We start from the raw sequence: 26,362 nt of genomic DNA on the forward strand, positions 1-26,362 counted from the left end.
CAAGGGCCTGAACCACAGGGAGTTGGACACAGGAGGATGAGGGGGTGATAATAGAGGTGTAAAAAATCATGACGTGGATAGATAGGACGAATGTACAGTCTTTTACCCAGGGTAGGGGAATTACAGGGAGAAATAGGTGGGAGCCCTGGTGAAATATGGCGTAGTAACTCAACAAGATAAAGGATGGGCTATGTTTCAGGTCAAGACCTTTCTTCAGACTGAGAAGAGCAGGTAGTTGAGCCAGGTAAAATAACATTTAAAAGGCATATGGACAGATATAGTAAAGGTTTAGAAGGATATGACTGATACAAGTATGCAGTCACCAGATTCAGATTCAGATTCAATTTTAATTGTCATTGTCAGTGTACAGTACAGAGACAACAAAATGCATTTAGCATCTCCCTGGAAGAGCGACATAGCAAATGATTTGAATAAATAATAATAAGTGATAATAAGTGTCCGGGGGGTGGGGGGGTGATTGGCAGTCACCGAGGTACGTTGTTGAGTAGAGTGACAGCCGCCGGGAAGAAGCTGTTCCTGGACCTGCTGGTTCGGCAACGGAGAGACCTGTAGCGCCTCCCGGATGGTAGGAGGGTAAACAGTCCATGGTTGGGGTGAGAGCAGTCCTTGGCGATGCTGAGCGCCCTCCGCAGACAACGCTGTTCACCAGGTATAGTGCCGACAGTTACTAAAGTAATGAATATAGCCCAGATGGTCCCTCTTCCTTCTCGCACCAGCCCCCTCATGTCGAGTCCCCGTAGCAGGTGGGACTATTGTAAATGGCACATCTCAGGCAACATGGACAAGTTGGACTGACGGGCCCATTTCCATGCATGGCAACCATTGTGGTCATCCACTTCCTTCTATGTTTCTATGTTTCTGAAAGCAACCCTCCAGGCAAGTTTTAGTCCACAGATGGATGAGACGTTTCATTCAGTGGACTGAAATTGCTTTCTTGCTATTGTGGGAGTGCAGTCCAAGTTCACAAGGTTAATTCGAAGGATGGCCGGACTGTCATGTTGATAGAATGGAGCGGCTGGGCTTGTATACTCCGGAATTTAGGAGGGGATTTTATTGAAACATATGTTTATTAAAGGTTTGGACACACTAGAGGCAGGAAACATGTTCCCGATGTTGGGGGAGTCTAGAACCAGGGGGCCAGAGTTTAAGAATAAGGGGCAAGTCATTCAGAACAGAGATGAGGAAAAACTTTTTAACACAGAGGGTTGTGAGTCTGGAATTCTCTGCCTCAGAGGCAGTGGAGGCCAGTTATCTGGATGCTTTCGAGAGGGCTAGACAGCGCTCTTAAAGATAGCAGAGTCAAGGGATATTGGGAGAAGGCAGGAACGGGGTACTGATTGTGGATGATCAGCCATGATCACATTGACTGGCAGTGCTGGCTCAAAGGGCCAAATGGCCTACTCCTGCACCTACTGCATATCGACTGCAGCACTCAAAGGGAAAGTGAAAAGAAAATTGTCCCCCAGCACGACTTAGAAGTCTAAAGATCAGTGGCAGCTGGGTAGAGTAAACATCTTTCTAAAAAGGTGACATGATCATTAATAGAACGCAGTTTAAAATTTCAGCCAAGCAAAAGAAAAGCACAACGTTCTCTGAAATTAATGACACAAATTTATTGAAATGCAAAAGACATTGTTTTTAATATAAAACGGAATGAAATTGTTCATTCGCAAAGACGGTTTTAGTGTTTAGAATTTTTAAATAAAATCACAAAAGCAATGTAGACATTTGTTTTTAAATACATGAAGTTCATTTCCCCAGTAGTCTGCAAATTATTGCAAGTTGGTGGTTTCTTGGTGTACATTTAGTCGTGTACTTTTTTTTTTAAGGTTGTAGGTAGCAGCATCCGACGCTGACAAGTCCTCGTTTTTACAGCAGGTTCCTAAACGACCTCTTGGCGATTAATCTCTTCCGTTTCATCTTGCTCCTCAGTGACCTTTCTGCCACGCCGCCGGATTCCAGCTCACAACCCCACTCTCCATCCTTGATGCTGGGGAACATGACGAGAATTTTTTACACACAAATTTAAAATAAAAATAAAAAAAATGTTTGCAAGAGAGAGAAGCTGCAGAAAGCACAAAAGTCAAAAAGGGCTTCAAAGCGATGAATACGCGTTGGGGAAAACCGAATTGAGGTAGTTGTTATATTAAAATAAAAGAGCAAAGGTCTCCCAGGTTTTTTTTGTTAAAGTGCAAATAATTACCGCAGTTTGTTAAAGGCTTTGACCCAGATCAGTCCCAAGAATTCTGCACCACTTCTGTTGTGCTGGAAAAAGAGTTGAGTCTTCTTGGATTTGAGCTCCATCAGTGCCTGGGTGATGTCTTGGTCCGTTTGCTTGTCTTTCTCCCAGATGATTCTTGCTCTCTCGTCCGCGTTCTCGTCTCCGCTCTTCCTGAACAAGGCTTCCATCTGCCCCAGGTTCACGTCCTGGAAGATGTTGGCCGACGCCTTCTTCCTCGACTTGCGTTCCCACCTGCTTCCAAACCAGGCGGGGCAAACGGGGCACGGTGCAGGGTGGCAGGGCTCCATACTGCGAACGCCCAGCGCTGGTCCAGCCAGCGAGTAAGTGAGTGAACCTGCCCCCCGTGTCCCAGCCGCTATGTTCCGCTCTGCAGCCGCTCGCAGCCTTTTATACCGTCGGATCCCCGGGAGCGCCCCGCCCCATCCTGTATGATTGACGGCTCCGCCAGCCACTCCAGGGACGCGGGGCGACGACCCGCCAATCACCTCCCTGCCCGCCTTGTCCCGCCCCCACAGTCGCAACCAATGGGGAGCGAGGTCCCGTCCGACCTGTCAATCAGGCTGCAGCGGGGCAGTGCATGATGTAACTTGGTGTTGCTGGTTTCAGCTGGTTTATCCTAGACATTTTATTTGTTCGTTTTGCAATTGAAAAACAGTTGACAAGATGTCAGAACTGAATGTTGTATTTTGCTATGACTATGTTCGACAGCATTTGTATTGACCACATTAACAATTGCTGCTAAATATATATTTTAGTTTGTTATTTCATCAGGCACTTAATAAACTTCTGTTGAATAGCAACTGCAATTCGCTGCTTAAAACCTGTGTCTCGGCGTTAATGTTTTTGCCTGATTATTTAACCTGTTTGTGGTTAGAAACTGCAATCGCCTAGCTGTACAGCGAGGTAAACAGACCCTTCGGCCCACTTTGTCTATGCTGACCTAGTTAGCATATGGGGCAAACACACAAAGTGCTGGAGTAGCTGAGCGAGTCAGGCAGCATCTGCGGGGGGGAATGGGTAGCTGATTGGTGAGGGATACAGAATGGAAACAGCCCTTCAGCCCACTGAGTCCATGTCGGCTATCGATCACTGGTTCACATTAGTTCCGTTATCACACTGTCCCATCCACACACTACACACCAGGGGCAATTTTACAGAGGGTCAATCAACCTGCACGCATTTGGGATGTGGGAGGAAACCGGAGCACCCAGAGGAAACCCACACGGTCACAGGGAGAACGTACAAACTACACACAGACAGCACCCGTAGTCAGGATCGAACCCGGGTCTCTGACGCTGTGAGGCAGCAACTCTACCGCTGTGCCACTGTAGTGTAACTCAAGTCCAGGTAATAGCCTTGTGAATCTCTTTAGAGTCATAGAGTGAAGGGCGTGTAAACAGGCCCTTCAGCCCAACTTCTCCATGCCGACCAATTGTCCCATCACACTCTACCAGAGCAGGGAAAGTTATATTATGTCAACAGTAATATAACCTGTTAAGTATATTTTTGGCCCTGTTGATTTAAGATAATTCTTGTGTTTGTGGCACAGACCCGCCAAGGCCAGCTGCAACAGCAGAACATGATACCAGGTTAAACTAATAGTCATAGAGACATACAGCGTGTAAACAGGCCCTTTTGCCCAACTTACACACACCAACCAACATGTCCCATCTACACTAGTCCCATCTGCCTACATTTGCCCCATATCCCTCTAAACCTGTCCTGTCCAAATGCTTCTTAAACATTGCAATAGTCCCTTCAAGGTACTCTTTTGCAGCCTTTCCAAATTAAATTGCTCAAATTGCAGCCGTTGTTTTTAAGAGTCTGTTGCCACCAACATTTGGACTCTCTTGCTTCTGAATTCTTGACCCACAGGCTCTTTGGAGGAGTGTTTACATCTGGCTCTGTGAGACTACGTACTGGATCTACAATTGGCAGCTAAATATCTTCAGGCAACGATCTGAGTCAGGATTCTGTGCTACAGTTCATAAACAAGAGCTGGGCAACAGAGAAACACAGGAACACTGTGCTGGGATAACAATCTGGAATGGAACAGAAATGTTATAGAGAGAATGAACTGGACCAAACCAAGGCATTGTAACGATTCATAAGTTGCAGGAGAATTAGGTTGTTCGGCCTATCGAGTCTGCTTCACCATTCAATCATGGCTGATCTATCTTTCCCTTTCAACCCCACTCTCCTGCCTTCTCCCCATAACACCTGACATCTGTGCCAATCAAGAATCTGTCTATCTCTGCCTTAAAAATATTGACTTGGTCTCCATTGTCTTCTATGACAATGAATTCCACAGATTCATCATACTCTTACTAAAGGAATTCCTCTTAATCTCCTTTTATTCTGAGGCCATGGACTCTCCCACTAGTGGAAACATCCTCTCCACATCCACTCTGCCCAGTCATAGACCAAAGCAGGGCATAAACACAGAGAAACCCCCTGCATCTCAACTTGCCAGTGAAACACCCAAATTGCAGGAAAACAATTTAAAATATCTATTTATAGAACATGGTTAAACATCCCAGGACATTCACTCAGGAATGTTCACAAACAATATTTATTGGTGGCCATATAAGGTGCTCAGAGATTAGAGATACAGCGTGGAAACAGGCTCTTCGGCCCATCGAGTCCGTGCCGGCAAATGAGCACCTGTTTCACGCTAGTTCTATGTTATCCCACTTTCTCATCCACTCCCTACATGTTCGGGGCGATTTTTAAAGGAGGCCAATTAACCTACAAACCCGCACGTCATTGGGATGTGGGAGAAAACCGGAGCACCCGGAGGAAACCCAACCCGAGGTCAGGACCCAACCTGGAGCTCTGGCGCTGTGAGGCAGCAACTCTACCAGCTGTGTCACCTTGCTGCCCCGGTGATGTTTGGGCTTTGTCAGAGAGATTGATGGGCTGGGACTTTATTTCGTGCAGCGTTGGAAGCTGAGGGGTGATCATAAGACATAGGAGTAGAATTAGGCCATTCAGCCCATCAAGTCTGCTATGGCATTCAATCATGGTTGATCAATATTTCCCTCTCAGCCCCATCCTTCTGCCTTTTCCCAATAACCCCTAACATCCTTACCAATCAAGTATCTGTAAATCTCCGCCTTAAAAATACCTAATGACTTGGCTTCCACACGGTCTATGGCAATGAATCACCGGCCTCTGGCTAAAGAAATTGCTCCACATCTCCTTTCTAAAGGTACATCCTTTTATCCTTAGGCCGTGCCGTCTGGTCCTAGACTCTCCCACTAGTGGAAACATTCTCTCTACATCCACTTTGTCTCGGCCTTTCATTATCCGGTAGGTTACAAGGAGAGGATTTAAGGAAGAATAAAATGGGAATATAATGTAGAAACAAGGAACTGCAGATGCTGGTTTATACCAAAGACCTGAAATGTCACCCATCCCTTTTCTCCAGAGATGTTGCCTGACCCGCTGAGTCACTCCAGCACTTTGTCTTTATATTTAAAATCAAATTAAAATGGGATCCATGTCAATGGATAGTTGATGGTTGGCATGGGCAGTGGGTGGAAGGTCCTGTTTCCATACTATATTTGTCGCCTATCCATGTTCTCCAGAGATAGACAAATGCTGGAGTAACTCAGCGGGCCAGGCAGCATCGCTGGAGAGAAGAAATTAGTGACGTTTCGGGTCGAGACCATTCTTCAGAGTCGTGACAAGTAGCATCCCTGGAAAAAAGGAACAGGTGACGTTTCGGGTTGAGACCCTTCTCCAGAGTTGCTGCCTGACCCGCTGAGTTACTCCAGCACTTTGTGTCTTTTATTGCAAACAAGCATCTGAAGTTCCTTGTGTCTATATGATTTATCTCAGATACAGTTGTATTGTATCTAAATTCTGCTTATGTATAATACTTGCACGGCATTGTATGCAAAAATAAATGTCACTGTACCTCAGTAGGGATGTGGCAAATAGTACCATTGACTTATTAAGTTGAGCAATACATAGAAAATAGGTGCAGGAGTAGGCCATTCGGCCATTTTACATTTCCAATACATTTCCATTGGTTTCACTGACTTGTTCACCGTGATTTCAATAAAACAAAATAACTCTCTTTTCCAGCTTTCAACCCCCTACTCCATCAGTCTGAAGAAGGGGCCAGACCTGAAACGTCGTCTGTCCATTTCTCTCATGAGATGCCGCCTCTTCTTCTTCTGTCGTATGTCTATTAGACCTGCAGCTCCGTTGAGACGAGCCGGGCCAACATGTCATCGTCCAGGTCAATCAGACCTCGTTCACCATTCGGTGGCTGGTGTTTGGGGCAACTGGTGACCATGTGCTCCACTGTCTGTGTTGGGTCCCCACACTCGCTGGAGGCGCTGTCCACGAGGCCCCACCTCTTCATCGCTACTCCATAGCGTCCGACGCCTGACCTCAAGCGATTGAGGGTTGTCCACTGCTTTCGGGGCAGGTCCTGGCCAGGGACGTCCATGGGGTCATCGATGTAATGGTGTAGCCTAGATGGTTCCGCTGATTTCCACTGGTCTCTCCGTCTCGTCTTGACCCAGGCGGCCTTGGAAGCGTCAGCCGGTGTTGTGCAGAGCAGCTCTTGGGCTTGCATGGCAAAGGGGTGCACTCGTCGTGGTGTCTCTGTGACGATCTGATGGAGGAGGTGGGATTCACTGGTCTGTGCCTTTCGAGAGAGGGCCAGTGTGGCTGCTTCTCGTCTGATGTTGGCTGGGGCGATGCCAGCGAGGACGGGCAGTTGGTTTACTGGGGTGGCTCGTGGGCATGCGGAGACAGTCCGCAGGGCGCTGTTGAGGGCAGCATCCCGCTTCTTGGCGTGAGGGGCTACGGCACCAGACCGGGGCGCAGTACTCGGCGGCTGAGAACACCAGGGCCACTGTGGACATGCGCAGTGTCTTCGTCGAGGCTCCCCATGTGGTGCCGGCTAGCTGGCGTATCAGTGCGGCACGGGCGCTTGTCTTTGCCTTGGCACCTTCCAGGCGTTGTTTGAATGACAACGTTCAAATGCTGCCTGATCTCGTTTAGTTACTCAAGCACGTTGTGTTCTATTGAAGAAATGACCAGCCTGAACAAAACTCGTTCCACCCCAGAAGGCACTGGATTTGTTGTATATTTTATCATTTAATTTCACATTTGCATTTACTTTTAAAAATTAACATGTTTAATTTTTAAATTGAAATTGTAAAAAATATTTCATTTAAAAGCAAAACCAGAAAGTGCTGGAGGAACTCAGTGGGTCAGACAGCATATGTGGAGGGAATGGACAGGCGACGTTTTGGGTCGGGACCCTTAAGACTGATAAACCTTCTCTGCACTCTAATGTCTCTACATCCTTTCTGATAATACTGCATCCACTAACATACTCCTGGTTGCTCTAACCAAGGTCTGCTATAAACTTAATGTAATGTCTTTACTATTTAACATTCGGAAAATAAACCTGAGTACTTGGTGTGCGTTTCAAAAATTGTCTCATTCCACAACTGTCGTGCTTGGTGTTTGTCTCCAAACATTTTTAATTCAATTTGTGGCAGTGAGATCTGAATTGCAGCGTTTTGTTCTGTCATTTTCCCATTAACAGCCTAAAGGATGTTTTTCTGAAGTTTCGGATCTCCTGGTCACGATATAAACAGTTGGAGCTAAATAGAGAGCTGTTCTTGTGATTGATCGTGAGCCAAATCAGTCTGCCTTCATGACCCAGTTAATTTGTAGAGAGCAAACCCTGTCTGTGCCTGTCTTCAAGCGAGAGAGAGTGAGATGGGGAAAGATAGAGAGAGAGAGAGAGAGAGAGAGAAAGAATGTGAGAAAGACAGAGAGGGAAAGAAGGAAAGAGAGAGAGAGAGAGAGAAAGTGAGGGGGAAAGAGAGAAAGCAGGAAAGTGACAAAGAGAGAGAGGGAAAGAGAAAGGCAGGGGAAAAGGAAAGAGAGAAAAAGAAAGGGGAGAGAGAAAGCGAGAGGGGAGGAAATATTTAGGGGGGAAAAGGAGACATACGAGATTTGTTATAGTAAGAACAGGGATACCCAGAGAGAGAGGATTAGACTAGATGAGTTGGGAGAGAGAGAGGGGGGGAAAGAGAGAAGGGACAAGAGAAAGAGGGGAGAGGAGACAAAGAGAGAGAGAGAGAGAGGGAAAGAAAGAAAGAAAGAAAGCTTGAGCTTCAGTCCCCTGGTGTTTGAGCAAACATATCAAACACACGCAATGAGATGAGTGGAGCAAACGCCCTGTAGTCTGCTTCTAACCGGCCTGGACCAGCACGGGCTGGTTTGGCAGCGAGCCAGGCTTCAATGTGTCAACGGCAGCACAGTTTCCTGCTTCACTGAGTCACAGCACCTCCCTCGTACACTGTCACTGTCTAATCAGCACAAACACCCTCTCCCTCCACTCCCTCCAGCTCTCTCTGGGGATGCACGGATGCCCTCCTTCCACCCTTCCCTCCCTTCTTCCCCTCTCTCTGTCTGTCTATCTTCCTCCTCTCTCCCCCTCCCTCACCCTCCCTAGCTCTCCCCCTCTCCCCTTCTCTTTCTCCCTACCCGCATGCTCTCTCTCTCACCATCTCCCCCAGTTCCTCACCCTCCTTAGCTCTCTCCTCCTCCTCACCATCTCCCCCAGTTCCTCACTCTCCTTAGCTCTCTCCTCACCATCTCCCCCAGTTCCTCTTCCTCCCTCTCTCTGTTGCTGTGTAACTGAAGCTGTTGACTCTGTGCATATACAACCGCCCATGATCCTGGTTGTATAAACACAGCCCGGGTGAGTTTCGATCTTTGGCAGCCGTTCAGAGTTGAAGGCGGAGTATAAAATGCACACTCGTTCTGCTGCTGGTAGAGTTGCTGCCTCACAGCGCCAGAGACCCGGGCTTTGATCCTGATCTCTGGTGCCGTCTGTGTGTGTGGGTGGAGTTTGCACGTTCTCGCCCCCTGTGGCCGCGAGGGTTTCCTCCCACATCCCAAAGACGTGCAGGTTTGTGGGATAATTGGCCCTCTGCAAATTGCTCCTAGTGTGTAGGGAGTGGATGAGAAAGCGGGATAACACAAAACTGGTGTGAAGAGGCGATCGATGGTTGGTGTGGTGTGGACTCTGTGGGCTGATGGGCCTGTTTCCATGCTGTATCTCTAAACTTATTAGACACCAAAAATAAAAAAGCTCCATATGTAGGAAGGAACTGCAGATGCTGGTTTACACTGAAGATGGACACAAAATGTTGGAGTAACTCAGCGGGACAGGCAGCATCCACCCCAGCACCGTCTTTAGAGATACAGCGTGGAAACAGGCCCTTCGGCCCACCGAGTCTGCGCCGACCAGCGACCACCTCGCACACTAGCACTATCTTGCACACTGGGGAAAATTTGCAATTTACAGAAGCCAATTAACCGACAAACCTCCAGGTCTTTGGAAAGTGTGAGGATAAAAGGAGTACTCGGGGGGGAAAACCCACCTGGTCACATAGAGAACGTACAAACTCCACACAGACAGCACCCGTAGTCATAAAGGATTCCTTTCACACTCCAGAGATATGCAGGTCTGATGGTTTAATTGGCTTCTGTAAATTGTCCCTCATGCGTAAGAGAGAACTAGTGTACAGTGTTCGCTGGTTGGTGCGGATTCAGTGGGTGTTTCCACGTTTGTATCTCTAAAACTAAAACTATATTTTGGCACAGTGTCAATTGTTTTGTCTAATCGCAGTCTTATCAAATGCGTCGGGAGGTGTAGCGGAAGAATACCATCAGGTTTCTACTAAGTTCCAATGGTATCTGTGGGACATATTTCCGACAGCACATTCCCCAATATTTCACCATGGCTCTGCAAATTATTTACCCTTAGGCTTAATTTAGATTACAGATACAGAAACAGGCCCTTCGTCTCACCGAGTCCGCACTGACCAGCGATCACCCTGTACACTAAACACTATCCTACACACCAGGGGCAAAATACAATCTTTACCCAAACCTGAAGAAGGGTTTCGGCCCGAAACGTTGCCTATTTCCTTCGCTCCATAGATGTTGCTGCACCCGCTGAGTTTCTCCAGCACTTTTGTCTACCGACAAACCTGCACGTCTTTGGAGTGTGGGAGGAATCTGGAGCACCCGGGGAAAACCCACACGGTCACGGGGAGAACGTACAAACTCCGTACAGACAGCACCCATAGATGGGATCGAACCCGGGTCTCTGGCGCTGTGAGGCAGCAACTCTACCGCTGAGCCACTGTGTCGCCACTGGCCTTTTGGACTCGATGGGCTGAAGGGCCTGTTTCAATGCTAAAACTAAAGCCAAAACTAAAGCTGAGGCCAAAGTCACCTGTCCCTTATGTAAAACAGACACAAAGTATTGACTTTATCTTGCATGAAACACTATTCCCTTTATCATGATCTGTATTCTGTTAATTGGCTCGATTGTAATCATGTATAGCCTTTTCGTTGACTTTTGCATGCAACAAAAACAGTTTTTCTCTACACCTCGGTACAGGTGACGATAAACTAAACTAACTCAGCGGGTCAGGCAGCATCTCTGGAGGACATGGGTAGGTGATGTTACGGGTCGGGACCCTTCCTTAAGTGATGCTATTTGTGGGGCTGGTGATCTTTTGACTGCACCATTTCACTTTAATTCTGTTTGAAGTCGAGCGGACAAACAGGTCTGTTTTCAGAAGGAGATCTGCGATATTCCTTGAAGTTGCAGTTCGTCAGGGGCTGGTTTGAAAAGCCTCGTCAGCCTTTCATCTGCGCTTGTGAGCTACGATTGAGTTTCGCGTCTTTGTTTGGTCTCATGGGCAGCAGCCGAGAACTGGTTTAGACTAGCTGCACAAGAGCTCTGGTTAACCACAGGCAGAGACAGACTCAGCAGCTGAATCACGAGCTGCTGCTACTGTATTTGGTGGACAAACTGCTCAGCTATGTACAGCTGCTTCCTCATTTCCCAGATACAACACTCACCCTTCAACTAAACATTTGGCTAAACAGTAACTGGTCGTTAAGATGTAGGGAATTCCCAGCTATATGATCTTTACACCTCTTATAGTTATTATTCACTGTTTCACAGACAGATTTTTTCTTTCTTCCTTCATATCTCAAGCTTATTTTCCAGGGAGTACTTTAGACTTTAGACATACAACGCAGAAACAGGCCCTTCGGCCCACGGAGTCTGTGCTGACCGGCGATCACCCCGTACACTAGCACTATCACTATCGTGGGTTTGTTCCGGGTGCTCCGGTTTCCTTCCACACTCCAATAACGGACAGGTTTGTAGGTTAATTGGCTGTGCTAAACATTGTAAATTGTCCCTAGTGTGTAGGACAGCGTTAGTGCACGGGGGGGGGGGGGGGGGGGGGGGGGGGGGGGTCGCTGGTCGGTGCGGACTCAGTGGGCCGAAGGGTCTGTTTCCGCGTTCTGTATCTAAATTAGTTTACTAAACTAAACTGGCGTCAAATGTGAAGCCAGAGGAAGGAATATGGGTGGAAGGGGACGGGGAGAGGGGAAAGGGAGAAATTGATGCGAATGTGGTTGGGACACAGAGGAGGGGATCGGAGAGAGGTGTGTAGGTTAGTTACCGAAAATTGGAGAATTCATTAAAAAAAAATTGAAAACCTTGCTTACGTAGAGTGAACTGCCTGTGGTTTCTGTAAACCCACGTCATCAACCACACCCAGAGATTATTTTGGGGATTCTCTGCAACTGTGAGCAAGAAGGCTGGCTCATTGAATATATTTAAGTATAATATAATTAAGAATATAATGAATATATTTAATGTTTTCAATTGATTGATTAAAAGATGCAACCATTGTACTTATCTATACAAGATAGACACAAAATGCTGGAGTAACACAGTGGACAGGTGACGTTTTGGGTCGCGGCCCTTCTTTTGACTCTGCTTATCTACAGTCCCTTATGGCTCTTATACAGTCATAGAAAACAGACACAGGGCCTGGATCCCAACTTGTCCATGCCGACCAAAATGCCCCATCTAACATAGGTACATTTGCTTGCATTTAGTTTAGTTTAGTTTAGAGATACAGTGCTGGAAACAGGCCCTTCGGCCCAGCGAGTCCATACCGACCAGCGATCCATGCCCACCAGCATTATCCTAGGGACAATTTACAATGATACCAAGCCAATTTATCTACAAACCTGTATGTCTTTGGAGTGTGGGAGGAAACCGAAGAATTCGGAGAAAACCCACGCAGGTCATGGGGAGAACGTGCAAACTCCATACAGACAGCACCCGTAGTCAGGATCGAACCCATGTCTCTGGCGCTGTAAGGCAGCAACTCCACCGCTGCGCCACCGTGCCCCCCTAGGAATAGGAACCTTTCCTATCCATGTATCTGTCCAAGTGTCTGTTATAGTACCTGCCTCAACTGCTTCCTCTGACAGCTCATTCCATATGCCCACCACCTTCTGTGTGAAAAGGTTCCTATTAAATCTTTCCTCTCTCATCTTAAACCTATGTCCACTGGTTCACCTACCCTGTGTAAAATACTCCGTGTCAGGGGTTATGGGGAGGAGGCAGGAGAACGTGGTTGAGAGGGAAAGATAGATCAGCCATGATTGAATGGCAGAATAGACTTGATGGGCCAAATGGCCCTAATTCCGCTGCAATAACTTATGAACTGTGCATTCACCCTATCTATTCCCTTCATCATTTTACACACGATAAGATCACCCCTCATCCTCCTGCGCTTCAAGGAATAAAGTCCTAGCCTGTCCAACCGCTCCCTGTAGCTCAGGTCATCGATGTCAAGCGACATCCTCACGAATCTTCCCTGCACTCTTTCCGGCTTAATGAAATATGTGGAGATCCAGCCCGAATTTATGACTTGGTTTAGTTTATATATACAGCGCGGTAACAAGCCCTTCGGCCCAACGAGTCCATACCGTCCAGCGATCATCCGTACACCAGTTCAATCCGACACATTAGGGCCAATGCACAGAATGCCAATTAACCCACACACCCGTAAGTCTTTGGGATGTGAGATGAAACTGAGCACCCGGTGAAAGCACACGTGATCACAGGGAGGACGTATAAACTCCATACAGGCAGCGCCCGTAATCAGTAGCGAACCCGCGTCTCTGGCGCTGTGAGGCAGCAACTCTACTGCTGCGCCACTGTGCTGCCCTTAAACCCCGAAGATGCTGGCACCAAGGTACAAATTCCACACTTGGAGGCTAAATTGATATTGGAAACAAGGAACTGCAGATGCTAGTTTATACCAAAGATAGACACACAGTGCTGGAGTACCTCAGTGGGTCAGGCAGCATCTCTGGAGAACATTCTATTTGTAGTTTGTTTGGTTGTTTGTCTTTTTTGCACAAAGTCCGCGAGCATTGCCACTTTTCATTTCACTGCCCATCTCGTATGTGTATGTGACGAATAAACTTGACTTGACTTGACTTGGCTTGGAACATGCATAGGGGACGTTTCGGGTCTGATGAAGGGTCCCAACCCGAAGCGTCACCCACCTTTTTCCTCCAGAGATGCGACCCGACCCACTGAGGCGCGCCAGCACTCTGTGTCTATGAGCAACATGCACGTCAAAAATTGTATCACATCACCAGCCAATGAATAACGCTGTCCTTCCGAAGGACTATTTTTGTATTTTTGAATACAATGTTCCTTTTCTGCAAAAAGTTGTTTTTGAAAATCCTTGTAAAGATTACAAATTAACTGAGTTAACACGTTGTCCTTACAGAGAGGAGTGCTGGCTGAAACCGGTCGCCTGAAGAGAGTTGGGCGGTGGCCAGTTTTGATGAGACTGTTGGAGACAGCAAGGTTGTTCGTGGCGCTGATGGGTGAGGGGTTGTCGATAGACTTTAGAGATACAGTGTGGAAACATAGAAACATAGAAAATAGGTGCAGGAGTAGGCCATTCGGCCCTTCGAGCCTGCACCGCCATTCAATATGATCATGGCTGATCATCCAACTCAGTATCCTGTACCTGCCTTCTCTCCATACCCCCCCGATCCCTTTAGCCACAAGGGCCACATCTAACTCCCTCTTAAATATAGCCAATGAACTGGCCTCGACTACCTTCTGTGGCAGAGAATTCCAGAGATTCACCACTCTCTGTGTGAAAAATGTTTTCCTCATCTCGGTCCTAAAAGATTTCCCCTTTATCCTTAAACTGTGACCCCTTGTTCTGGACTTCCCCAACATTGGGAACAATCTTCCTGCATCTAGCCTGTCCAACCCCTTAAGAATTTTGTAAGTTTCTATAAGATCCCCCTCAATCTTCTAAATTCTAGCGAGTACAAACCGAGTCTATCCAGTCTTTCTTCATATGAAAATCCTGACATCCCAGGAATCAGTCTGGTGAACCTTCTCTGTACTCCCTCTACAGCAAGAATGTCTTTCCTCAGATTAGGTGACGAAAACTGTACGCAATACTCCAGGTGTGGTCTCACCAAGACCCTGTACAACTGTAATTGAACCTCCCTGCTCCTATACTCAAATCCTTTTGCTATGAATGCTAACATACCATTCGCCTTCTTCACTGGCCCTTCGGCCCAACCAGTCTGTGCCAGCGATCACCCCGTACACTACGGGTGTCCGACACACTAGAGACAGTTTACAATTTTTTTACCAAAGCTGGTTAACTTACAAACCTGCATGCCTCTGGAGTGTTGGAGGAAACCGGAGCACCCAGAGGAAACCCACGCAGTCACAGGGAGAATGTACAATCCGCGTACAGACAGCGCCTGTAATCAGGATCGAACCCGGCCTCTGGTACTGTGAATAGACACAAAGAGCTGGAGTAACTCAGTGGGAAAGGCAGCATCTCTGGAGAGAAGGAATGGGTGACGTTTTGGGTCGAGACCCTTCTTCAGAACACTCTGGTACTGTGAGGCAACAGCTCCACCATTGCACCACTGTGCCACCCCGAAAGCAATAAAATAAAATACATTTATGAGTGAGTCTGATATTGGGGGTGATTGTAAGATGTGATAAGCACACACTACTCCCCCTCCCCCCCCACCCCCCCTTCTTTCTCCCACTCTCCTTTGATTGTCTAACCTTCTGAGTGACAAAATGTTCACCGAGGGACAGAAGTGTGAAAACGCACACCTCCAGATTCAAGGACAGTGTCTTCCCATTTGTTATCAGGTAACTCAACCATCCTATCATCAACTAGAGAGCGCTCCTGACCTCCCAACTACCTAATTGGATTGAATCTGACTATTGGACATTATCTTGCACTAAATGTTATACCCTTTAGCCTGTATCTGTAAACTGTGGACAGTTTGAATGTAATCATGTCTAGGCTTTTTGCTGACTGGATAGCACGCAACAAAAACACTTTTCACTGTTCCTTGGTACATGTGGTAATAAACTGAACTGACGATATTCAAAAGACACGATATTCTCTGCCACAGAAGGTAGATGAGGCCAGTTCATTGGCGATATTTAAGAGGGAGTTAGATGTGGCCCTTGTGGCTAAAGGGATCAGGGGGTACGGAGAGAAGGCAGGGATGGGATACCGAGTTGGATGATCAGCCATGATCATATCGAATGGCGGTGCAGGCTCGAAGGGCCGAATGGCCTACTCCTGCACCTGTTTTCTATGTTTCTACATTCAGCCAAGTACGTGGACAGGATATGGGCCAAACGAGGGAAGATGGGACAAGCATGGATGAGGCACCTTGGTCGGCATGGGGAGGTTGGGCCGAAGGGCCTGTTTCTCTGCTGTACGACTTTATAATTCATCTAACTATCATCACACCGAAGAAAAACTGGCGAATCAGAAGACCAAACAACAATTGAAAATGCTACAAATACTCAGCAAGTCATTAAGTTCTTGGTTGGTGTGGGCTGTCAGGGGTTACGGGGAGAAGGCAGGAGAATGGGTTTGATGGGAAAGATAGATCAGCCACGATTGAATGGCGGAGTGGACTCGATGTTCCAAATGGCCTAATTCTGCTCCTATGTCTTGTGAACGTGAAGTTGGAAAGGGTGCAGTCGCGATTCACATTTAAGCTCACCTGTCCGCCCAGATCCTGACCAACTTTTACCGCTGTACCATCGAAAGCATCCTGACCACCTGCTTCACGGTATGGTACAGCAGTTGCACCATTGCGGACAGGAAGGCACTACAACGGGTGGTGAAAACCACGCAGTACATCATCGGTGCCCCGCTCCCTGCCATGGATGCCCTCCACCGAAAACGGTGTCTGAGACGGGCCGGGAAGATCATTAAAGACCCCTCCCACCCCAACCATGGACTGTTTGCCCTCCTCCCATCAGGGAGGCGGTACAGGTGCCTCAGGTCTCGTACTAGTAGGATGAGGAACAGCTTCTACAATAATACCATCACATTGCTGAACTCGGAGTCCCGCCGATAGATTTCTCCAGTCTCTCCGTCCACATTGTTTGATTATTCTGTATTTTTATTTCTATATTGCACTATTACTACGGACTGACGCTAAACTGCATTTCGTTGTACCCATACTTGTATTTGTGCAATGACATTAAAGTTGAATTGAATTGAATAAATTCAATTCAATTCAATTGAATTGAATTTATTTTATTTTATTAAAAAACAATCCCCAAAGAATAAAATTCCTTTTATTTTTCGCATCGTTTTTTCTCAATCTTTTGTTTTTTTTTCCTGTTTTCCCCTAATTCCCCGCCCCCCCCCCCCCACCCCCTTCATTCCCATTTGTGTTTGCCTCAATTCTGATTTCCGGTTAATTTTAAAGGAATTTTTTTTACACTCATCGGTTACAAAATCTGCAAAGTAAACTCTGTTTCCCCCCCACTGTGAGAGATTAACGCAAAGTAAACAAACGTCACAGAACGAATCAGTTTCCCAATCTGGGTGGGAACAAGAAGGGGAGACAGTGGGCGGGAGAGATGGTGGAGGAAATGGAGTGGATAATGACTCAGTGTGTACAAGCCGTTGGTGAGACCACACTTGGAGTATTGTTGTGTAGTTCTGGTCGCCCAGCTACGGGAAGGATGTCAATAAGTTGGAACGGGCACAGAAGATTCACCAGGATGTTATCTGGGCTTGCGGCCTTGAGTTATAGGGAGAGGTTGGATAGGCTGGGACTTTATTCAGTGCAGTGTTGGGGTAATCAAAAGATCATAGGAGCGGAATTAGGCCATTCAGCCCATCAAGTCTGGCTGATCTATTTTACCCTCTCAACCTCATTCTCCTGCCTTCTCCGTGTAAGCTTTGATGCCCTTACTAATCAAGAACCCATCAATCTCCGCTTTAAAAATACCCAATGACTTGATCTCCACTGCCTGTGGCAATGAAATCCACAGACATATCTAGAGAAATTCCTCTTTTTTTCCATTCTGTGGCACGTATTGCTGTGTTTATGTTGCAAGACTAAATTAATCGTGTTATTTTCAAACTGTAAAGGGGAGGATTAAACAGATAAAGTTACACAACAGAGAGAGAGAGAGAGAGAGAGAGAGAGAGAGAGAGAGAGAGAGAGAGAGAGAGAGAGAGAGAGAGAGAGAGAGAGAGATAGGAGAGTGAGCGATCGAGTCGTTCGAATATGAGAGATCCTCAGAGCTCTCTCTCTCTCTCTCGCCTCGCACAGCGATCGAACTCACCCCATGCACTGCAGGTGCTGGAAACTTGAGCAAAACACAAAGTGCTGGAGGAATGGCACAGTGGCGCAGCGGTAGAAATGCTGCCTTACTGCGCCAGAGTTGCCGGTTCGATCCTGACTAAGGGCGCTGCCTGTATGGAGTTTGTACGTTCTCCCTGTGACCGCGTGGGTTTTGTCCAAATGCTCCGGGTTTCTCCCCCGCGCTCCAAAGATGTGAGGGTTTGTAGGTTAATTGTCTACGGTAAAATGACAAATTGTCCCTAGTGGGTAGGATATAAACTAGTGTTCGGGGATCGCTGGTCGGCGTGGACGGGGTGGGCTGGATGGCCAGTTTCCGCACTGCATCCCTAAATCAAACAAATCTAAACCAAACAGCGGGTCGGGCAACAATCTGGGGATGGAAATGATCAGATGGGAGAGAGTAAGAGGGAGCCCTTGTGAAAAGATGATCTCAGTGTGTGGGGTGTGGCTTGTGTTAAGAGTGATACTAAAAGAGGAAATTGCACCGTTTCTGACGCCCTGCTGTCAAACCAGTTTGTGCTCGTCTCTCGTCCTAAAGTGAACTCTGAGACGGCGTTTTAGACACAAAAGGCTGGAGTAACTCGACGGGTCAGGGGGAAGCACAGTGGTAGAGCTGTTCCTTCCGCTGCTGGACATGGGGTGGCAGGGTGTGGTGGAGACGCTCCTCAAAATAAGGGAAGGGATTCCACGCCAGTGGGCCACATGAGTGGCAAGGGTGTGGGGTAAAATTGTGATTTGGGGAAACTGTATTGTATGTATGTATGTATGTATGTATGTATGTATGTATGTATGTATGTATAGCCTCCGTGAATGCTGGATGGAGTTTTGTTAGGATCATGTATTGATCATATAGGATCATTTGTTAGGATCATGTATTGCATCTATCGTTTTCTCCAATAAAGTCTATTTTGAAATAAAAAATAATCTGTTGCCTTACAGCATCAGAGACCCGGGTTCGGTCTCGGTGAAAGACGCTCTTTGGTCTGCCCCGAAACTTGTTAGTCAGATCTGTCTGAGCTGTTGGGGAGGACGGGAATCCCTGGGAGGGCCATGCGAGTCATCGTGGGGCTCTGGAGAGGAATGTGAGATGATTCATCAGACAGCGAGGTCCCCACCAGAGGGCGCTGCACACGCAAAATAACTAACACTCTTTTGAGGAAGAATGTGCCAAAGAGTTTGACAATTCAGAGAATAAAAATTACTTCATAGAACGTAGAATAGTAGAGTCATGGCATCATGTTGCGTAGGCACAGGTCCTTCGGGCCAACTTGCCCACACCGACCAACATGTCCCATCTACACTAGTCCCATCGTTCTGCGTTTGGCCCATATCCCTCTAAACCTGTCCTATCCATGTACCTGTCCAAATGTTTCTTAAACATTGCAATAGTACCTGCCTCAACTACCTCCTCCGGCAGCTCCACACACCCACCGCCCATTATGTGAAAAAGTTATCCTCAGGTTCAAGAGTCAAGAGAGTTTTATTGTCATGTGTTCCAGATAGGACAATGAAATTCTTACTTCTTGCAGCACAACAGGATATGTAACCATAATACAGAACGGGAGATTAAAGTTCAGTGTGTCTATATACCATAGACTATATATATATATATATACACAATAAAGAGAGTCCAGGCCTGTTCAACCTCTCCCTATGATTCAGGCCCTTGAGTTCTGGCAACATCCTCATAAACCTTCTCTGCCCCCTTTCCAGCCTGACAACATCTTTCCTACAACATGGTGAACAAAACTGAACACAAGACTCTAAATGTGGCAGCACAAGAACAGGCCTTAAGGCCCACAATGTCTGTGCTGAACATGACACCAAGACCATCAAATATCTACCTGCATATGATGCATATCCCCCCCATTCCCTGCATATCGTAAGGCCATAAGTGATAGGAGTAAAATTAGGCCATTCGGCCCATCAAGTCATATCCGCCATTCAATCATGGCTGATCTATCTCTCCCTCCTAACCCCATTCTCCTGCCTTCTCCCCATAACCTCTGACACCTGTACTAATCAAAAATCTATCTATCTCTGCCTAAAAAAATATCCTCTGACTCGGCCTCTACAGCCTTCTGTGGCAAAGAATTCCACACATTCACCACCCTCTGACTAGAGAAATTTCTCCTCATCTCCTTCCTAAAAAGAACATCCTTCAATTCTGAGGCCATGACCTCTAGTCTTATAGAAACTTACAAATTTCTTAAGGGGTTGGACAGGCTAGATGCAGGAAGATTGTTCCCGATGTTTGGGAAGTCCAGAACAAGGGGGCACAGTTTAAGGATAAAGGTGAAATCTTTTAGGACCGAGATGAGAAAAAAAAATTTACACAGAGAGTGGTGAATCTCTGGAATTCTCTGCCACAGAATGTAGTTGAGGCCAGTTCATTGGCTATATTTAAGAGGGAGTTAGATGTGGCCCTTGTGGCTAAAGGGATCAGGGGGTATGGAGAGAAGGCAGGTACAGGATACTGAGTTGGATGATCAGCCATGATCATATTGAATGGCGGTGCAGGCTCGAAGGGCCGAATGGCCTACTCCTGCACCTATTTTCTATGTTTTCTATGTTTCTCGTCCAAGATTCTCCCAGACTAATGGAAACATCCTCTCCTCATCCACTCTATCCAAGCCTTTCACTATTCTGTATGTTTCAATGAGGTCCCCCCCTCATTCTTCTAAACTCCATCTCCATGTGCCAATCCAAAAGTCTCTTAAACCCCACTATCGTATCTGCATGTTCCAGGCCAACCTGCGTTAATTAAACATCTCCGCTTTAATTGGGTGACTCCCATTATTTTTAAACAGTCCTAGATTTCTACAAATACAGATGTCTCACAGTTTGACCCAGTCTGAAGAAGGGTTCTGACCCAAAATGGCACCTACTTTTCTCCAGAGATGATGCCTGACTCCTTGAGTTACTCCAGTATTATGTGCCCGTCTTCGGTGTATCAGTTTGGTTAGGCAACAGCTCTGGCCAAGACCACAAGAAATTGTGCAAAGTTGTAGCCCAGTCCATCACACAGGCCAGACTTCCCACCATCGCCTCCATCTACACTTCACGCTGCCTCGGGAAAGCAGCCAACCTACTCACACCCTGGTCATTCCCTCTTCTCCCCTCTTCCATCGAACAGACGATACAAAAGATTGAAAGCACGTATCACCAGGTTCAGAAACAGCTTCTTCCTCGCTGTTATCAGACTACTGAACAGCCCTGCCATCAGCTATGAATGAATTCCCGATCTCCTAATCTTTGTTGTAGCCATTGCACTTTTTTAAAAACCTGCACTTTCTCTACAGCTGTAACACTTATATTCTGCAGACACAAGTGATTGCAGATGCTGGAATGTTGAGCAAAAGACAAAGTGCTGGAGGAACTCAGCGGGTCGGGCAGCACCTGTGGAGGGAATGGACAGGCGGCGTTTCTGGTCGGGACCTTTCTTTAAGTCTAAAGGACCCAGATCTGAAACAATGTCTGTCCATTCCCTTCACAGATGCCGCCAGACCCACTGAGTTCCTCCAGCACTTTGTGATATACATTATAATCTGCACTCTGGTTCCATTCTCTTTTTGCACTAGCTGTTGTACTTGTGCATGGGGTGATTTGCCCGGATAACTCGCAAAACAAATTTTGTTCCCAGTGGCGCAGCGGCTATAGCTGCTGCCTCACAGCGCCAGAGACCCAGGTTTGATCCTGACCTTGGGTGCTGTCCGTGTGGAGTTTCAAAGACGTGCGACTTTGTAGGTTAATTTGCCCTCTGTAAAGTGCCTCGAGTGTGTAGGGAGTGGATGCGAAAGTGGGATAACATCGAACTAGTGAGGACGGGTGATCAATGGTCGGCATGGTCTTGGTGGGCCGAAAGGCCTGTTTCCACGCTGATTCTCTGCATCTTGGTACACCTAATATAACAAACCAAATAACATCACCTATCCATTTTCTGCAGAGATAGAAACATAGAAACATAGAAAATAGGTGCAGGAGCAGACCATTCGGCCCTTCGAGCCTGCACCGCCATTCAATATAACCATATAACAATTACAGCACGGAAACAGGCCATCTCGGCCCTACAAGTCCGTGCCGAACACTTATTTTCCCTTAGTCCCACCTGCCTGCACTCATACCATAACCCTCCATTCCCTTCTCATCCATATGCCTATCCAATTTATTTTTAAATGATACCAACAAACCTGCCTCCACCACTTCCACTGGAAGCTCATTCCACACCGCTACCACTCTCTGAGTAAAGAAGTTCCCCCTCATGTTACCCCTAAACTTCTGTCCCTTAATTCTGAAGTCATGTCCATATGATCATGCCTGATCATCCAAATCAATATCCCATACCTGCCTTCTCTCCATACCCCCCTGATCCCTTTAGCCACAAGGGCCACATTTAACTCCCTCTTAAATCCAGCCAATGAACTGGCCTCAACTACCAGAGCATTCCACAGATTCACCACTCTCTGTGTAAAAAATGATTTTCTCATCTCGGTCCTAAAAGACTTCCCTCTTATCCTTAAACTGTGACCCCTTGTTCTGGACCTCCCCAACATCGGGAATAATCTTCCTACATCTAGCCTGTCCAACCCCTTAAGAATTTTGTACGTTTCTATAAGATCCCCCCTCATAGAAACTTACAAAATTCTTAAGGGGTTGGACAGGCTAGATGCTGCCTGACCTGCTGAGTTACTCCAGCATTTTGTGTTTCTCTGCAGTTTCTACAAACCAAACATCAATATAGATTCTCACACAAGAGGAAATATCCTCTAACAAGCTTTACTAACTCTCCTCTCAAAACCAAATATCCGCATTAGTTTTTTAAATCCCGATTTGTAGGTGTACATATATATCGAAACATGCACACACTATGTATATATTTAGCACTGAGGATGATATGTTGATGGTGAACACCTCCGCTCAATCCGTCTAAACCTACCTGATCTTCCGGTTACTAAACATCCCCCTCCCATTCCCACACTGACCTTTCTGTCCTGGGCTCCACTGTCAGTGTGAGGCCCAACACAAATTGGAGGAACAGCACCTCATCTTTTGCATGGGAATCTTACATCCCAGCGGTATGATTCTTGACTTATCTAACTTCGTAGCCTTTGCTTTCCCTCTCCTCAATCCCTTCCTCTCCTTTCCTAGTTCTCCGACCAGTCTGACTGTACCCCTGATTAAATTTTTATCTCTATGTGCGTCGTTGTCAGGCTAACAATGATCTATTCTACATTTCCCTTGATCCACATCTCTTTTGATGTTACTCCAGCATTTTGTGTCTATGTTGGTTTTGAACGTGTCTCTCTACTCACGGTCTCCCCCTAGTGGCAGACCACATAGACCACCAGGTCTCCCACAACCATAGCAGACAGACAGATCTAAACCACTGGTAAAACCAGAGAGTAATGTCTATTAATATTAGAAAGAAACCTGATGAAGGGTCCAAGACCCAAAACGTTAACTCTCCCATCAGGCGAGAGGTGCAGAAGTGTGAAAACACACACCTCCAGATAAAGGGACAGTCTATTCCCAGCTGTTATCAGGCAACTGAATCATCGCATCACCATTTAGATAGCGGTCCTGACCTCCCATCTACCTCATTGGAGACCCGCGGACTATCGTTAATCGAACTTTACTTTGCACTAATCATTATTCCCTTTAAGATGTATCTGTACACTGTGGACAGCTTGATTGCAATCGTGTATAGTCTTTCCGCTGACTGGATCACACGCAACAAAAAAGCTTTTCACTGTATCTCGGTATACACAACAATAAACTAAACTAACTGTTTCTATTTGCAAGGATGCTGTCTGCCCTATGCACAGTACAGTGGTGCAGCTGTAGAGTTTCTGCCTCACAGTGCCAGAGACCCGAGTTCGATCTTGACTACGGGTGCTGTCTGTACGGAGTTTACTCGTTCTCCCTGTGACCGTGTGGGTTTTCTCCAGGTGCTCCGGTTTCCTCCCACACTCCAAAGACGTGCAGGTTTGTAGGTTAATTTACTTCTGCAAATTGTTCCTAGTGTGTAGATAGAACTGGTGTATGGGGATTGATAGTCGGTATGGACTCGATGGGCCGAAGGGCCAGTTTCCACTCTGTAGCTCTAAACTAAATCTGGATCCTCGACTTCCTCATCTACAGGAGACTTTCGGTATGAATTGGCAGCGACACGACCACCTCGATAACCTTCAGCACAGGGGCACCAGAAGGCTGTGTGCTCAGCCCCCTGCCCTACTCAATCTATATCCATGACAGTGTTGCTGGATACCGTTCCCACTACATCTTTAAATTCGCTGACGACACTACTGTTGTTGGACAAATTACAGGTAATGATGAGTCTCGGATCAGAGTGTAGGGGGGAGATCGATCGACTGACTAAATGGTGCTTGCTTTCAACTTCAACTAGACGAGGGAGCTGATTGTTGACTTTAGAAGAGGGAAGCTGAAGATCCACAAGCCTGCCTTCATCGACGGGATGTAGTAAGAAAGAACTGCAAATGCTGGCAAAATTAGGTAGACACAAAATGCTGGTGTAACTCAGCGGGTGAGGCAGCATCTACGGAGAGAAGGAATGGGTGACGTTTCGGGTCGAGACCCTTCTTCAGACTGATGTCAGGGGAAGGGGTGGGACAAAGATAGAATGTAGGCGGAGACAGTAGGACTGGTGGGAGAATTGGGATGGGGGGGAAGGGTATGGAGATAGAAAGCAAGGGCTATTTAGAGAAGTCAACATTCATACCGCTGGGGTGTAAACTACCCAAGCGAAATATGAGGTGCTGTTCCTCCAATTTGTGCTGGGCCTCACTCTGACAATGAAGGAGGCCCAGGACAGAAAGGTCAGATTGGGAATGGGAGGGGGAGTTGAAGTGCTGAATAATCGGGAGATCAGGTATGTTAAGACGGACTGAGCGGAGATGTTCAGCAAAACGATCGCCGGGCTTTCATCAACGGGATGGTGGGGGTGCATATCTCTGAAGGTCTGTCCTGAACCCAGCACATTGGTGCAATCTCAAAGAAAGCCCCTCAACTCCTCTACTTAGAAGATTGAGATTTGGTATGTCGACGAATACGCTCTTGAACAGTGGCGGACTGGGTCTAAAAATATTGGTTGCCAGGAGACAAAGGGGGCCCACTTGATATAGGAGGCCCACTTCATCAGGGGCCCACTTGCCATCGGGCAAGCTGACACCCTGGCCAGTCCGCCACTGCTCTTGAACTTCTACAGGTGTACAGTAGAGAGCACACTGACTGGTTGCATCACAGCGTGGGTCGGCAACTCAAGCGCCAAGGGACAAAAGAGACCACAGAGAGTGGTGGACACTGCCCGGTCCATCACAGGTACTGACCTCCCCACCATCGAATGGATCTACAGGAGGCACTACCTCAAAAAGACCCACACCCCATCCTGACCACACTCTCATTTCACTCCTGCCATCGGGAAGCAGGTGCAGGAGCCTGAAAACCGTGACCTCCAGGCTCAGAAACAACTTATTCCCAACAACCATCAGGCCTTTGAACACTAACTAAAAAATGAACTGTCTTTAGTTGCACTAGGGAATTCAGGTTTTTTGCATTAGTATTTGGGTTTTTTTAATAGATTATTTTGTTTGTTATGTTATGTATGAACACTGTGTTAATGAGCCTGTTATGCTGCTATAAGAATATCACTGTTCTGTTTATGGTACATATGACAATTAAACACTCGATTCCCTGCTTATCCACGTACCTAAATAAAAATCACTTAAATGTTTTGATCATATCAGTCATTGAAGCAGAGTCAACAACCTGGCTGCTCAACACCCGGCTTGAGATCTAACTATTCCTTTGGTTTGTGTTTCATTCGCAAGAAGAAGATCATATCTACCTCCACCACTAAAGGAGATGTGCGGGGCAAGTTTTTTTACACAGAGGGTGGTGGGTGCCTGGAACGCGCTGCCAGGGGCGGCGGTGGAGGCAGATATGATAGTGGTGTTTAAGAGACTTTTTGACTGACAGTAAATGGAGCGAGAGTTATCATCTCTTCCCCAGCCAACAATGGGCCATTGTGGGCTCCACCCTTCCTTGGTCATCTGTTGCCGGCCTTGATTTGTTCTGGTCTTTTCCTACCTCCAGTTCCCCTCCTCTACTTTTAGTCTGAGGAAGGGTTCCGACCTGAAACGTTACCTGTTCCTTTTTCTCCAGAGATGCTGCCTGACCCTGAGTTACCCCAGCAATTTGTGTCTATTTTCGGCATAAACTGTAGATGGGGCATGTTGGTTGGCATGGGCAAGTTGGGCCGAAGGGCCTGTTTCCACACGACTCCATGACTCTATGAGGGAGAGAGATACAATCAATGTTCCATGCAGAAACAAGCCAGTCATATTCTCACAGTTCACATCTGGAATGAGGAAAATAGTTTTGTTTAGAGATACAACAGGCCCTTCAGCCCACCGAGTCCATGCTGACCAGCTATCACCCATTCACACTAGTTCTATGTTATCCCACTTTCTCATCCACTCCCTACACACTAAAGATAATTTGCAGAGGGCCAAT

At 46.9% G+C, this 26,362-nt stretch overlaps 1 protein-coding gene and 1 long non-coding RNA gene across 2 annotated transcripts; both read right to left on the reverse strand.

Moving 5' to 3' along the window:
• Window positions 1-1,614: 1,614 nt before the first annotated feature.
• On the reverse strand, window positions 1,615-2,804 carry avpi1 (arginine vasopressin induced 1). Its single transcript, XM_033034142.1, has 2 exons — window positions 2,225-2,804; window positions 1,615-2,011 (listed from the first exon to the last, which is right to left on the reverse strand). The coding sequence occupies exons 1-2, from the start codon at window positions 2,548-2,550 to the stop codon at window positions 1,891-1,893; spliced, it is 447 nt and encodes a 148-aa protein (XP_032890033.1). The 5' UTR covers window positions 2,551-2,804; the 3' UTR covers window positions 1,615-1,890.
• Window positions 2,805-7,156: 4,352 nt separating this feature from the next.
• LOC116981252 lies at window positions 7,157-26,031 on the reverse strand. Its single transcript, XR_004414192.1, has 3 exons — window positions 25,994-26,031; window positions 11,846-11,923; window positions 7,157-7,305 (listed from the first exon to the last, which is right to left on the reverse strand). It is a non-coding gene; the product is annotated as an uncharacterized LOC116981252 (long non-coding RNA).
• Between the last annotated feature and the right edge of the window lie 331 nt (window positions 26,032-26,362).

This window comes from Amblyraja radiata, chromosome 15 (assembly GCF_010909765.2).
Source record: "Amblyraja radiata isolate CabotCenter1 chromosome 15, sAmbRad1.1.pri, whole genome shotgun sequence".
Taxonomy (NCBI): Eukaryota; Metazoa; Chordata; class Chondrichthyes; order Rajiformes; family Rajidae; genus Amblyraja; species Amblyraja radiata.

Excerpts from the sequence above, each read along its gene's own strand:
- avpi1 (XM_033034142.1), bottom strand. The coding sequence starts at position 2,550 with ATGGAGCCCTGCCACCCTGCACCGTGCCCCGTTTGCCCCGCCTGGTTT. Across the intron at positions 2,012-2,224 it reads AAAGCCTTTAACAAACTGCG|CATCAAGGATGGAGAGTGGG; the intron begins GTAATTATTTGC and ends CATGTTCCCCAG.